The sequence below is a fragment of the Polistes fuscatus genome, unplaced genomic scaffold (assembly GCF_010416935.1).
Source record: "Polistes fuscatus isolate 324 unplaced genomic scaffold, CU_Pfus_HIC Scaffold26, whole genome shotgun sequence".
Classification (NCBI taxonomy): domain Eukaryota; kingdom Metazoa; phylum Arthropoda; class Insecta; order Hymenoptera; family Vespidae; genus Polistes; species Polistes fuscatus.
This window is the reverse complement of record NW_025113103.1, coordinates 76,369-90,412: the sequence shown is the minus strand read 5'-3', so window position 1 is coordinate 90,412 and position 14,044 is coordinate 76,369. Positions and strand designations below refer to the sequence as shown.

Below are 14,044 nucleotides of genomic sequence, written 5' to 3'. Positions count from 1 at the left end.
GCGTTAAAATGCGTTGCTTGAATGAAAGATAAGCAGGAAGGGCAGGAAGGGCAGGCAGGCAGGCAGGCAGGCAGACAAGCAGGGAAGAAAGAAAAAAGAGAAAGCAGACAACAAGCCAGGTAGGGTGGGTTGGGATTGGACGAGGAGAGAGTGGGGGGTATGTAAGCGAAGGGGTACAAAATAAAAGTATGAAAAAGGCCACTCGTATATCGGACAGGTGCACGAATCAAGACGATTATTATCTAACGATAGCACAGCTCGTTCTGTGAAGTGCAACCCTTTGACTCCTTTACCCCCTCTTCTTTAAGATTTGGATCAAGGAAGAAGAGAAAGAAAGAAAGAAAGAAAAGAGAGAGAAAATTTATAATATTAATAAAAAAAAAAAAAGATAAACATTGGAGAGTAAGCGAAGAAGTAAATCAAAAAATGGGATAATTTATGTAAAAAAATGACTGAAGGAAGAGCAAGGAACACTCACCTTGGAAATGAGTACGAGAAGATGTGTAAGAAAATAAGATACGTAAGAGTGCGAAGAAAGATCAAGGCTTAATCAGAGAAAGAAGGAAGGAAGGAAAGAAGAAGAAGAAGAAGAAGAAGAAGAAGAAGAGGGAAAGGGAAAGGGAAAGGGAAAGAGAGGGAAGGAGTTCGAGAGAGAAACTCGGAGTAGAGGTGAAGGGCTATGGGTGTTTCTATTGAGCATCAGCTGTTATTGTGGACCAACTCTATACGCTGGATCCAGCATGGTGCTCTTCTCCACCACTTCTTGGCCACACACGTCGGTTCCTCTTCTTAGCAGAGACTTGGATGATATCGTATAGCTAACGTAAGCTTTCTCTCTCTCTCTTTCTTTCTCTCTTTTTATCTACCTGAACGCATCATCGAAGTTATTCTCTGTGTGTTTCGGGAAACACAGGTGTCTCGGTAGTAGCAATATTACCCTACCACCAACGATTGTTGGTTATACAAGTAACTCTCCCTACAACACGATATATTATAACACTTTGTACTTTTACAGTAATGGATAGATAGCATGATTTCGTTCAACGCATATGTGCCCATAATTATGAAAGTGGTCTAAGTCATATATTTCTTGTTTCGAGATATTTCAAGGATTACATTTGAACATTCAATGAATTCTATATAATATTGAAATAATTATGGGCAAATATTGGCTTGGAAACTAAATGAGAGTGCGGTTATTTTAATAATAATCTATCGACGAAATTTTCCCAATGATTTAATTACCAAGTCAATATTTCTAAATCAAATTATCATTATCATTATCTTGAGGGTGAGGCTAGCAATTTAAAAACAATAAAGCACTGCTCCGGGAAATTGCAATAAAAAAGCTATTAGAAACAAGATAAAGTTCTAATAAAAAGAAGAAGAAGAAGAAATAATCTTAAAATAATAAATTCTAAGTCTCATATAACACGGTATTTTGTAGAAACTTATCTGCCGTGTTATCGGAGGGTTACCTGTTATCTCTCTCTCAAGGATTGTACAACACAAGTTTTAGTTTTAGTTTCGAACTCAAACGTGACGATAAAGTATAATATCGTTGCTAGAGAACTTGGCTCGTTAACGAAGCCCAAGTCCCCCCCTCCCCCCTCTCTCTCTCTCTCGCGATTATAATTAAGAGTAAGACCGATATTTACGAGAGGGATATATTTTGCACGAAGCTCGGGCCCCCCCCCCCGGCCAACCGGCGCGCTATAATTATATCGGGAGTAAACGATATTTACGAGACGTAAAAAGTTTTAACGTGGAAGTAATTAGCGAGATGGTCGCAAAAGGGATTTCTAAGATTCGTGTTGTTATAGTTTTATATTTTTGCGTTAGAGCTTATTTACTAATTCACTATCATTATTTTCTAATTTATTTTGAAAATTTGTTCTCATTAAGTTACAAAAACCGATACGAACAATCTCGAAGATTTCTAAATTCTAAGCCGAGATGATAAAACGTATTCGTATCGTCTACGAATCGATTATGTTAGTTCGTTATTTTCGTTAATCTTTTCCGTTAACGTAGGACCTACGTAAACACGAAATGTATTGCTTTGCTCGTTGCGTTCGGTAAGGGACTCTCTTTAACACGCACACATACACATATATATATAAACATATACACGGGGAAGAGGAAGAAGGTAAGTTGCGCGTGCATGTATGTGCAGGACGGAAAAGGAAGGAAGGAAAGAAGAGATAGGTGGTGGTAGGCAGAAGAAAAGGGAGCAAGAAAGAGAAGGATGCTGGTGTCGGCCACACACGTAGCCAAGAACGGCAGGAGGACCCCCGTGTGTGCGACGAAGATGAAGGTATTCGAGGTAGGGAGGGAGAAGGGGAGAAAGAAAAAGAGAGAGAGAGAGAGAGAGAGAGAGAGAGAGAGAGCCCGCAGGCTCCGTGCACGGACCACCCACCTTGACTCGGGCTAGACCTCTCAGCCTGTCCTTCTCGAGACTATCCTCGCTTTACCGAAAGAGGAAGAAGCTCGAGTTTAGCTAGTGAAAGAGCAAAAGAGAACGAGAGAGATAGAGAATCCCTAAAAATCCTCTACTAATTATGCCGTTGCACTCGGTTCCTCGTGTGCACGCATCACCGACCCTTACGAATGTGTCGGATGATGCTGGTTTATGACTAGGAAAATGAAAAGACATCGGTCAGGGGAGAAGTGGGAAAGGGGTAGTCCGAGCTCTCCGATCCTTCTTCAGCTTTCTCAATTCTAACTCTGACTGGGTGTTCGTTCCTAACAGGTATCCACCTAGCAGCTGCGCGACTTTTATTTTGTCAGTCGTATAGATGCCATCGAAATTATTTCGTTTCAGGTTGTTGTCCGAGTTAAATGGAAAAGTCCTAGTCAAATTTATCAGGGTTCGTTCCGTTTGCTCGTTTCGATAGATGATCTGTGATGACCTAGACAATTGGTTTCCTCGATATGTTAATTTTTGTTGAATTTGGAACAGGGAGAAAGATCATTCGCTATTTGGTTTTTCTAATTTATAAGCGATATGTGTTGAATGATTTAAAGTATATCATAATATTGAAATGAAACGCCATCGATCGAGACATTCGATTATATGGAAATTTGTCTCTTATTAGTTTTATCCGAATCTAAACTCCATATAATTGTCTAATAAATTATATAGTGTTTAGAATTTATATACATTTTTCTTGATAATTGAATATAATTCATTGAATTTTGTTCGCTAATGATTGAATAAGTGGATTTCATAAATACGTTTCTTTACGTACCTTTTCGCCAATTACAATGTAAATTATGTAGATAATATTTTATTATTTGATTATACATTAAGATGGTGTTATAACGTCGTGCATCGCGTACCTCCACGTCCATGCTCTGGCTACTTCTTCGAATTTTTCACGGTCGTTCATATACATTTCACCTAATTCCGGCTCCATACATACCTAAAGAAATAATGCGTTTCGCATTAGATTATTATAAAAAAGAAAAAAAAAAGAAAAAGAAACACAAAAGAACATTTAACTAGTAAGATTTACCTGACAATATGGATCCGTGAGTAAACTTTGCACGCTTATAAGCACCTTTGATATGGTAAGAGCCAAAGACCAATTATGATGTATAGAATCTATTCCAACATCTCCGTGCCTTGAGACATTTGGATGTAGTATTTTTGTGAGAAATCTTACAACTGGTGGACACATTGGATAACTGAGAAATTATAATTAATATATATTACTTTTTAACACAAAAAAGAATTAAATGAAAAATTTGTTTTCGTATACCTATACGGCACTTGTAAATACAAATAAAACAATCCTCCTTCGTAGGGACTACCCACTGGTCCAGTAATCGTAGCTTGCCAATGACAACACATTTGATCCAACGGCGTAGCTTCTATACCTTCGGGAGGATCCATTCTTAAACTTTTCAATTCGCTTAGTAATCTATTTCGCCTCCAATAATATTCTTCCATTCTCGGTGCTCTAGTTCGTAATGAAGTTTGAGCTAAACATGTTCTACACGGTGCAGAAGAAGCGAGTTGATCGTACACTTTATACCAATTATTAACGCATCCAATAGGTCTATATAAAGGCCAACGCATTTTTACGTTTTGTTGCCACTGTTGAGGTGTCACGTGTGTAGATAACAAACCGCACCATCTGCGACAAACATTTGCAGCTGACCAAAGACTTACATCGTCGAGATGTGAAAAAACAGCTAATAGAACTTCCGGTGGTAAACTTTCTACAAGACCAGGTTCATTGATAGGTTCGTGTTCGATATGCTTAGGATTTGTCAACATTTCTAATCTTTCCGACAAATTGTAAGGGCTAGATGGTTCCCCAACTTCTTCATACTGTCTACAATTATTATCCTGACAATGTTGATATTGTTGTACGTGTTCCAAATTCTGTCCATAATTAACTTGAAATGCTTCCACGTTAGGAAAATTATTAACATTGTTAATGGGTACATTATGATTATTAGATACGTTGGAATTATTCACATTTTGTGGAGAATTTTGTTGTTGTTGGCTAGTTCTTCGTTCATGACTATAAAAAAGATCTGTTGGTTCGTCGTTGCCTGAATCTTCATCGTCTGTTTTCTATAATTAGTTTCCAATTATAAAATTATATTTTATTCTTAAAAATTATAGCATGTAAATTTATTTATATAAGAGGTGTGTGTGTGTGTGTGTACGTATTATAAGGTATTATAATAATTACCTCGCTAAATATTGGAACTTGAAATAATCCAATATCGTTGGGAAATAAGAATGCGTGACATGTTGCGCAAACAGGTTCTTCGAAACATGGGCCATAGTATCCATTGCAGATATGACATGCGGTAGTCTACAAGCCAAATTGTTTATTAGAAATGGTTTTACAATTAATATTGGAAAAATGATTTGCAAGCAAACATTTATGTTTCCTACGTAATTACTTATATGATATTTTCTAACCATAAGAATGAACAATTGTGTGTAAAGTAATAAATGTTAAAGAATGTATCGTTGAAAGCATAATAAATAAAAGAATTTTGTATTAATTTACCGAAAATTGAAATTCTGGACAAGGAACAATTTTATCACTAGCCATTTTGATTTAAGTTGCAATAAACAATAATTATAAAGATGAATATCTTGTAGAAACACTATAGAAATCCATTATTGCACTTTATTAAATCTATAACTTTATAAACAAACTACTCCTCCTCTGTTTATTATTGGTTACGAATTCTAAATCCTTGGATAGCTTTCAATATGCAATCTTTAAACCAATATGGCCACTAAGTGTATCATCACTGGAGGCGCTAAATTTGTGCGCGCGCAAATTTGATTTACTTACATAGAGTTCGTATTATATACACACGTGTACCGATCATTAAATATGAAAAAATATCAAAATAACGATAAATTATTTGATCGAACAATTTGAATTTTATTAAAATCTTTCGTTTCTCCTCTCTCAATGTAAAACATTAATTATATTATTAAAAATAAATTAATAAATAATGCGATTCGATCTAACAGAAGAGAAATAATTAGTCCGTAGGTTAGTACGCGTTTAGTTTGTTTCTTATCATATTATCTCGATAGATGGCGACCTAATCGGCGATTGCAGTGCCTCTGTTAGGAATATGGCTGTACTAATCAGTAAGTGATTGGCAACGAGTTAAGCGAGACAAGTGATTAAAAAATGGCATCCGCGACGACGTCGCACAATGAGGTTTCGCAGCAATTTTCTGTCAACAAACTTATTCGCGTTGGTTATTACGAATTGGAGAAAACAATCGGCAAGGGAAATTTTGCCGTTGTTAAAATGGCAACCCATGTAGTAACTAAATCAAAGGTAAAAACGTCAATTAATGTCTTCTTAGATGCACGGAATCTATCATTTTGTCGTTATATGCTTGAATAACACACTGTACGCATGAATTCTCGTCGAGTTAACGATAATTAAGTTTACCATGCTCGAGAATACGCTGTCGTTTCGTACAAAAACATTTATAAGCGTGCGAAAGTATTTTTTCAATTGTTACTATTAACTAGCCCTACTACATCGACAGAGAGATATGTTTTTCCTGTTAATTTTTCAAACTCATAACAATGATAATATGTAATATCGTTTTAACAATTTTACAAAAAAAAAAAAAACAAATACATAAATAACACGTTTAATTAAAATATTAATTAACGAGAGATAATAGATATCTCTATACTAATAGTAAGATTGATCAAAATAATAGAACATTCTAGTTGAGTACCTTAAGGTCTTTTTAAGGTCTTTTTAAGGTCTTTTTAAGGTCTTTTTAAGGTCTTTCTAACTTGGCAGGATTTGTTGTATTACATCATCTATACAGAACATTATATCCATCAACGAAATGGTTTATGTATCTATGATTAATTATTTCCATCTATCTTGTAATCATTTGTTAATCAGTAGATGCATAATTCATAATCACAACGTACAAAAACATCTCTTCTCTAATTAATATCTGTATGTAATGCATTTATCGATGCATTAGTTTTTATTCCCACGCATTACGTTTTGTATATAGGACATACAACCATAATCGCTCTTAAGGATCATCAAGGTACAGTTAAAACACATGCTTCCAGATAAAGGAATTGTATCCAATCTGTCTACTTGATTTAAGTAATAAATTTTTCTTTCATTGTCAGCTGTTGTTTATATATCTATATTTTTATTTATAATTCTAATTATTTCTAAAGTTTATCGGTTTGTTATAGGTGGCTATAAAAATAATAGATAAAACAAAATTGAACGAAGAGAACTTGGCAAAAATATTTCGCGAAGTACACATAATGAAAAGGTTGAGGCATCCGCACATTATCAGATTATATCAAGTTATGGAAACGGAGAAGATGATATATCTAGTAACAGAATATGCACCGGGGGGAGAAATATTTGATCATCTTGTAAAAAATGGAAGAATGCCAGAACCAGAAGCCAGGAGAATATTTCGTCAAATTGTTCTCGCTGTCCATTATCTACACCAACAAAGAGTAGTTCATCGAGATCTTAAGGTAACGATATTTCACATACGTTTAATCGTTTACACGGATCTGCTTTTCATTAATCTCTATAATTCATTTATCTTTTCAGGCTGAGAATTTATTACTTGATGCAGACAATAATATAAAACTTGCTGATTTTGGATTTAGTAATGAATACACTCCAGGTGTACCTTTGAATACTTGGTGCGGGTCACCCCCATATGCAGCTCCAGAAATTTTTGAAGGGAAACATTATGATGGGCCACGAGCTGACGTATGGGTATGTTTTACTCTCAAAGAAAGAAATGATTTTATATTAGTATAATGTGAAAATTTAATTAATACGAATCATTTTATTTCAGAGTCTTGGTGTGGTACTTTACGTATTAGTTTGTGGCGCATTACCATTTGATGGTCCTACAATGCAGTTATTACGCTCTGTTGTGATCTCAGGAAAATTCAGAATCCCCTTTTTCATGTCTGCAGGTATTATCTTTATTGTTATTGTTAAATATAATTACTTTCATAATATAATATATTTCAGTAATATAATGATTTATATTAAACTATATTTCTTTGTTACAGAATGCGAAAAATTAATTAGACATATGTTGGTAGTAGAACCAGAAAGACGTTTGAGTATTTCACAAATTTTAATTCATTCTTGGATGGGTGGTGATGGTCAAACAGAACCAGAACCTGGGGGGTATATAAGGATTTTAATATTTAAAAATATTTCTATTTATAAAATGTTCACATATTTTACGTGTTTACGTGTCCTCTTTCTTCAGGTGCAGTCCTGAAACAACAACTATTCCACCACAATTGAATCAATTAGTTATAGAAAATATGCTTAGATTACCTGGGCTTAGTGCTGACACATTGTTAAAAGCAATTCAAGGAAATGCATTCGATCATGTGTCAGCTATATATAATTTACTAGTCGACCGATTGGAACCCACGATGTCTGCTTTACCTACTATACAAAATATTCCAGGCGATTATATGCCCGATGGTGCACATCAATTAGAAAAGGTATATCTATTGGTAGAAATTCTTTTAAAATGATATTTTTTTCTATTTAATTATGCATATTATATAAATTTTGATTTGTATATCTGTTGTTAATAGTTCGGAGAAGCAGAAGCAGAAAGTGAGGAGAGAAGCAGTCTTCAATTATCACCTGATACACCTTATCACGCAACTCGAAGGCATACAGTAGGACCTGGTGACACGACGCATCAACCTGCCACGTCATATCCTTATGCCTATAATTATACTCCAGGATATCCTACATTGCGACCCCTTCCTATCTTACAATTCAATAACGATCCACAAGTGCTGCCACATACAAATTTACCATTAAATCTTCCATTAGTCCAACATCAACCACCTCAGAATTTCCAAATCAAGGATCAACATTTATTAAAACCACCACCTGTCATGGGTGCTAGTGAGTTTATTTCTATTTTCTTCTTGATTAATTGGAAGCATATAATTATTGTATTTTTCTCTTATATATTATCTAATTGTATTTTTATTACTTCATATAGCAGGAAGTTTTGGACGAAGAGCCTCCGATGGAGGAGCCAATCTTCATGTTTTTTATCAACAACACGGTAGCGGTTCTAGTGGCGGAGAGAATGGTGGATGGAGTCAACCTGGTAGTCGTGAACACTTGCAGCCTGTAAGACGAATATATTAATTTTTCAATAATGTTTTCTTTTTATATAACTTTATCTTCTTTATTAAATTAATAAATTTAATTTACATTTTTGTTTATAGTTACAACCTGGTAGTCCTTCATTGGTACAATGCACACAATCGTCAACAGTTACTAGTGGTGTTAGTGGAAACGCGGATGGAAATGGTAGCAGTAGTGCAAGTGGAAATAGTGCCAGTGATAGAAGACGACGAAGTGGACTCACCGCAGTCATGCAGAGACCCGGTAAACAAATTAAATATTAGTTGTATTTGTGTATTGCGCAGTGTTGCGCATTATAGCACGGTGTATAAAAATGCACAAAAGCACACGCATACATGTATATTTTTATGGATATACATAATATATATATATATACTGACAAATGTCTGATATATTGAAGGATTATTCATACATCGAGGCTTTCATTGTGACACACATAAATGATTTATACGCTAATTATTATTGTACATAATAATGTGAAAATGATTGATCCACGGTACAAATAATGTATATACGTGTGTATTTCAAATATCTATGAGCTATTATCGTATAGCTTTCTATATGTTATGTTATACGTTACATAGTGCGTCGACATTATTAGCTGGGAGAAAAATTTGTTATACTTAAAGCTTTCCTTCCAGCTTCTAGCGTTTTGTATCATGTTTTATATGTATATTAATTCATTTAAAGGATATCTTCTTTTTTTTTCTTCTTTTCTTTCGTTTTTTTTTTTTCTTTTCTTTTTCTAAATAAGTTTTGTTTATCTTTTTATTCTCTTAATTTAGTATTTATGATGACAATTTGATTTGATTTCTTTTTAATTTTGCATGGTTTGTTTTTGTTGTGTCAACTGCACGGCCACATCTCGTTGGTTGGTAATATGCATGTAGTTATAAATCCGGAACTGGTAATGGAGGTGGAAGCTAGGATGAACAGAGCTTACCTGCCATCACGATTATTACCAAGTCATCTTAGAGGCCCGACACTTCCACATCACAGGAAAACTTCGTTGTATCACGCTAGTGCTGGTAATTTTTGCACTTTTGTTTTATTTCTGGATTTTTATGGATTTTTTTTCCTCCTCTTTCTCCCTTATAGCTGCAGCCAACAATGGATATGTGTAGTAAAATTATTATAAATAGATTGTATATTTTAACGATGTATACATAGATTTGTTTATAGACAATGAGAAAAAAGAAAAAAACAAAACAAACAAAATTACTTGCTTGTTTTTGTTTTTACGTTGCATACATATGTGGTATTGTTGTATTTTTTAACTGTATGTTAAATGTAATTATAAGAACAAAAGGATGAAGGAGAATATTTCTTATAGATTTTTTGCTTGTATTGTTTGATAGGAAGTAGAGATTCCTATAAAGAACCAAGTAGCCATGTTGCAACGGAGAGATACTCGCCGGTTCGTCGTGCATCGGAAGGATCAGGTCCACCAGGTCCTGGAATACAAGCGCTTCAACAAGAGTATCAACAGTTGCAGAGGTTAGCGTCTCCTTCGCATAGTCCCGCCAGTATACCAGGGTCTCCCGTGCACGAAAGAGGTGTAGCAGCCATAACGCAAGGTATATAACATAACTTATAATATCTCGATTATTGAAATTCATTTCAAATAATGTATATTAAATGTAATATATTTCATAGGTTTAAGCGGTTTGACAACTGCACCCATACAAGGTAGTATAGTGCACGGTACTCCTGCGCAATCACCGGCTACGCCATTAGATTTAAGTCCCTTAAGACATCATAGATCACCGGCTACAACACCTGTCAGTTATTCGCCTAGCAATAGTCCTGCTTTGGATATGATTCAAGAAGAGCATCCTGTAGAAATACCAAGAGTAAGTAGTTTGGAAATAATCATACAAATTCATTGCATGATTGCATGATTATTTGGTAAAGAGTAAAATAGTATAAAAGAGATAAGTAATATTATATTTATACATTATTTGTGTAAAAGTTTATAAGAGTTGATAGATTAGAAAAAGTAAGAAAGAAAGGATTAAGAAAAGAAAAAAAGAAAAAAAAGCAATGTTCGAAATCTGTTATAGGTACCGCCACAAATTTCAGTGACAGACGTTCTTGGAGGGCAAGTGACGTTAATCAATTGTTCACCGTCTCCGTCTCCATCGCCAGATTCGCTCGAGGACGCATTGCCGCATTATAGCACTCTACCGAGTTTTATCATTTCAGAACCGTGCGATCCTTCGAGACCTAGTATAACGCGTGGTATTGGTAGGCCACTAAATACAGCAATACCCACCGAAGTGGAGGTCACTCTATCGGATGAATCAAGTAGATTAAATTCTGAAACTATATTGGGTCGTGTTAAAGAGATCATTGATGCGCGAGCTCCTCCAAAAGGTTTTATCTTTTCGAGAGAAGAGGTCGAAGGTGGAGGATTAAGTTTAGAATATCCCGGTGGTGTACAAATTGAACTTAGAGTGTGCGAATCGGAGGAAAGAGAAGTCAAGGGGATTAAAATGCGGAGAATTAGCGGGGACCAATTGCAGTACAGTCAGCTTTGTGAGCAGTTAATTTCCTGCATCACTGTTTGACGACAACCAGCTCATATCGTGTTGACGCTTTTTTTTATGTATTATAATACATTCCTGGTGCCAGATACACCGCTCCATACAGTATTGCGCGTGCATGCTGCATATAAGCCGACGATATTCGACAACTATCGTTGCAGCTTATATTATAACATTTGTACGTCTAACGCTTATTATATTTTTTTGTTTTTTTTCATCGTTTCTTCTTTGACGTTGAACTCTGTGGTTACGTCTAATATCATTAATTTGTACATAGTATGGAATTTTAGAATGATGCGTCGAAGGTCAAACTTGTTTTAAAGGATCATACCGTTATATCATACGTATATATGTACACGCCGTTCGTATCTGTTATCGCAGATAAAACCATTTCTTCTTCTTTTTTTTCTTTTGTATATCACGTTATTTCTAGAAAATCTGAGTATTAGGCGAGTTTATAAGATATAAAGGAGTTTCGATGAAAGTCTAATCGCTGATATGTATGTACATCACACACCATTCCTTTTTGTAGAATGTATCGATCGATGTTGAAAAAAAAAAATGTATAGGTAGTTAATGTATAATTTACTGCGCCAATTTTGTAAACAGTAGTGATCCCTTTTTTTTTTAGTTGAAACATAAAAAAATAAGAGAAAAAAAAGAAAAGGAAAGGAAAAGAAAAGAAATGGGGAAAACAAGAGTAAGGAGCAAGCTATTTGATAGCTAAGAAAAAGAAAGAAAAGAAGAAAATTAGAAATGTCAACATATGCTGTTAGTTAATACTCTTTTCGATTATTCTCATAGCAATGAAAATTTGTATAACGAAGCTCTTCCTTATGCGTCGCTCATTGGAACGAATAACGTACTCCTTCTTTTAATATCAGTGATTGATATTAACTTGAAGTTACAGAGATATCGCGGAAAAAAAATGAAGTATTGGTCCTTCGACGTATTGTACCTTTCGGGGAGACATTGTTCTGTCGTTTACATGTAAACTACATATAGTCTCGTAGGCAAATGCAATTATTGTAAATTTTGATTCAATCCGTGCAAACTTATCTTTTTTACGGTTTCAGATCCGTACAGACTGAGTTATGAGTGTTTTTCTCTCTTTTTTTTTTCTTTTTTTTTTCTTTGTTCTTTTTTAGGATAAAAAAAAGTCACGCGATGCAATATGAGAGATTGATTAAGCGCTCATTAAGTACATGTTTGTATTTTTATCGAGAATGCGTATTCTCTTCCTTCGTTTCAGCGTTTATATGTAAATCTTTTATTTATCCAGGGAAGAGGAGGAGAAGAAGGAAGAGGAGAGTGGTAGGAAATAGAAAGTTTGAGGGATAACGTACTCTTAGTTACATGTTAGCGTATAAATGCAAAAAAGGCTGTACATTGTCACACACTAGAGAGAGAATACCGAAAGAATAGAATTATTTAAATTATTTAAGTCCAAAGATCGATTTCCCGTGATATACAGGCATTAGTCGTTGGAAGAAAGAAAAATGCAAAAAAGAAAAAGGAAATATAACGGAGAAGATATTGTTTTTTTTTTATTAATCATGGATATATACATACATAGAAGAATTTGTTGCGTCAATGCTCGGAGAATATTCGATAATACGATTTTAAAATCACTTTACAATTGGCTCATCATCCTAATCGGTCTAAAGCGTATTAGAAGAGATGCTTATTTGCTTGACTAGATGCGATATGCACGTAAAGAATTTTTTTCTTCTTTTTTTTTTACACAACTAGTTTTGTTTTTATATTTCGAAGCATGGTGAGGCATTTCTTTTGAATACGCATGATTATTTACTCGATTCGATACATCTTTTCTGATAAAAACGGAGCAGATATTTAACTTTTTGCAGACCAGTAATCTGCAGGTTGACGTAATGATTTGATGATCGTAATAAAAAGGAACAGCTTCGAGAGAAAAAAGAACAGACGGAAAGAATACCTATTGAGAAGAAGTAGATATGGTTTTGTCATTGCAAAAGATTTAACATTAGAAAAATGAACAAATTGCAAAAGAATAAAATGTAACTTCAGAAAACAGTGTCATTGTAACGATTGATATCAATCGTTCTAAAACGATCGTTTGATTTTCGAAACGATTGTATCACTTTTATTATGCATTATTGTTATACTGCATTACTGCATATGTTTATGCAACAAAGGATTAAGATATTAAACTCGAAGAAAAGTTCATCAGGTCCGTATCGTATATACGTATTTAGATGTATGTATGTATGTATGTATGTATGATGTATGATGTATGATGTATGATGTATGATGTATGTATGTATGTATATACTTCTTTTCAAATGTCACTTTTATTCATCACTTTCTGCATTATGCATAGATTGTTTTTTTTTTGCATATTTCATTTGACGGACATATGCACGAATAATATATATATATATGTATATGTATATGTATATGTATATGTATATATGTATACTACATGTATCGTGCACATGTGTGACAGCGTATTTTTATATTGAAATTTGTCGATTTTCTGGTCAGCTATGATCATTTGTAAATAATTAAATATGGATATTTCTAAACATCCGTAGTGTCTAATGGTCACTGGCATAAAATAAACATGTATCTATTTGATCATTTTTTCCCAATGATCATGGAAGTTACGAAGATTCGAAAATTCAATTTGACAGTCTTCCATTGGGGGAAAAAAAACGACATATATATATATGAAAGAAAAAAATAATAATAATAAAGAAAAGAAAAAGCAAAAAAAAACAAACAAACGATTAGACAAAATGATAATTT

The 14,044-nt window shown here is 34.3% G+C and overlaps 2 protein-coding genes and 1 long non-coding RNA gene across 3 annotated transcripts; 1 reads left to right on the top strand and 2 right to left on the bottom strand.

The window, feature by feature from the left end:
• Positions 1 to 3,274: 3,274 nt before the first annotated feature.
• Positions 3,275 to 5,279, bottom strand: LOC122518658. Its single transcript, XM_043637694.1, has 5 exons — positions 5,037 to 5,279; positions 4,710 to 4,835; positions 3,765 to 4,588; positions 3,519 to 3,690; positions 3,275 to 3,425 (listed from the first exon to the last, which is right to left on the bottom strand). Exons 1-5 carry the CDS (start codon positions 5,079 to 5,081, stop codon positions 3,309 to 3,311), a joined length of 1,284 nt encoding a protein of 427 aa, XP_043493629.1. The 5' UTR covers positions 5,082 to 5,279; the 3' UTR covers positions 3,275 to 3,308.
• A 364-nt stretch (positions 5,280 to 5,643) lies between these two features.
• On the top strand, positions 5,644 to 12,715 carry LOC122518739 (serine/threonine-protein kinase SIK3-like). The gene is made up of 13 exons (XM_043637797.1): positions 5,644 to 5,834; positions 6,737 to 7,033; positions 7,113 to 7,283; positions 7,366 to 7,489; positions 7,589 to 7,709; positions 7,795 to 8,038; positions 8,135 to 8,456; positions 8,557 to 8,690; positions 8,789 to 8,951; positions 9,599 to 9,736; positions 10,067 to 10,285; positions 10,365 to 10,561; positions 10,772 to 12,715. The coding sequence occupies exons 1-13, from the start codon at positions 5,682 to 5,684 to the stop codon at positions 11,276 to 11,278; spliced, it is 2,790 nt and encodes a 929-aa protein (XP_043493732.1). The 5' UTR covers positions 5,644 to 5,681; the 3' UTR covers positions 11,279 to 12,715.
• On the bottom strand, positions 8,443 to 8,945 carry LOC122518745. Its single transcript, XR_006304140.1, has 2 exons — positions 8,775 to 8,945; positions 8,443 to 8,688 (listed from the first exon to the last, which is right to left on the bottom strand). It is a non-coding gene; the product is annotated as an uncharacterized LOC122518745 (long non-coding RNA).
• Positions 12,716 to 14,044: the final 1,329 nt, after the last annotated feature.

Coding starts and splice junctions, on each gene's coding strand:
- LOC122518658 (XM_043637694.1), bottom strand. CDS start 5,081: ATGGCTAGTGATAAAATTGTTCCTTGTCCAGAATTTCAATTTTCG. Junction 4,836..5,036: donor GTCCAGAATTTCAATTTTCG/GTAAATTAATAC, acceptor TTTGGCTTGTAG/ACTACCGCATGTCATATCTG. Junction 3,691..3,764: donor TATTTACAAGTGCCGTATAG/GTATACGAAAAC, acceptor ATAATTTCTCAG/TTATCCAATGTGTCCACCAG.
- LOC122518739 (XM_043637797.1), top strand. CDS start 5,682: ATGGCATCCGCGACGACGTCGCACAATGAGGTTTCGCAGCAATTTTCT. Junction 7,284..7,365: donor GGCCACGAGCTGACGTATGG/GTATGTTTTACT, acceptor ATTTTATTTCAG/AGTCTTGGTGTGGTACTTTA. Junction 8,952..9,598: donor CGCAGTCATGCAGAGACCCG/GTAAACAAATTA, acceptor ATATGCATGTAG/TTATAAATCCGGAACTGGTA.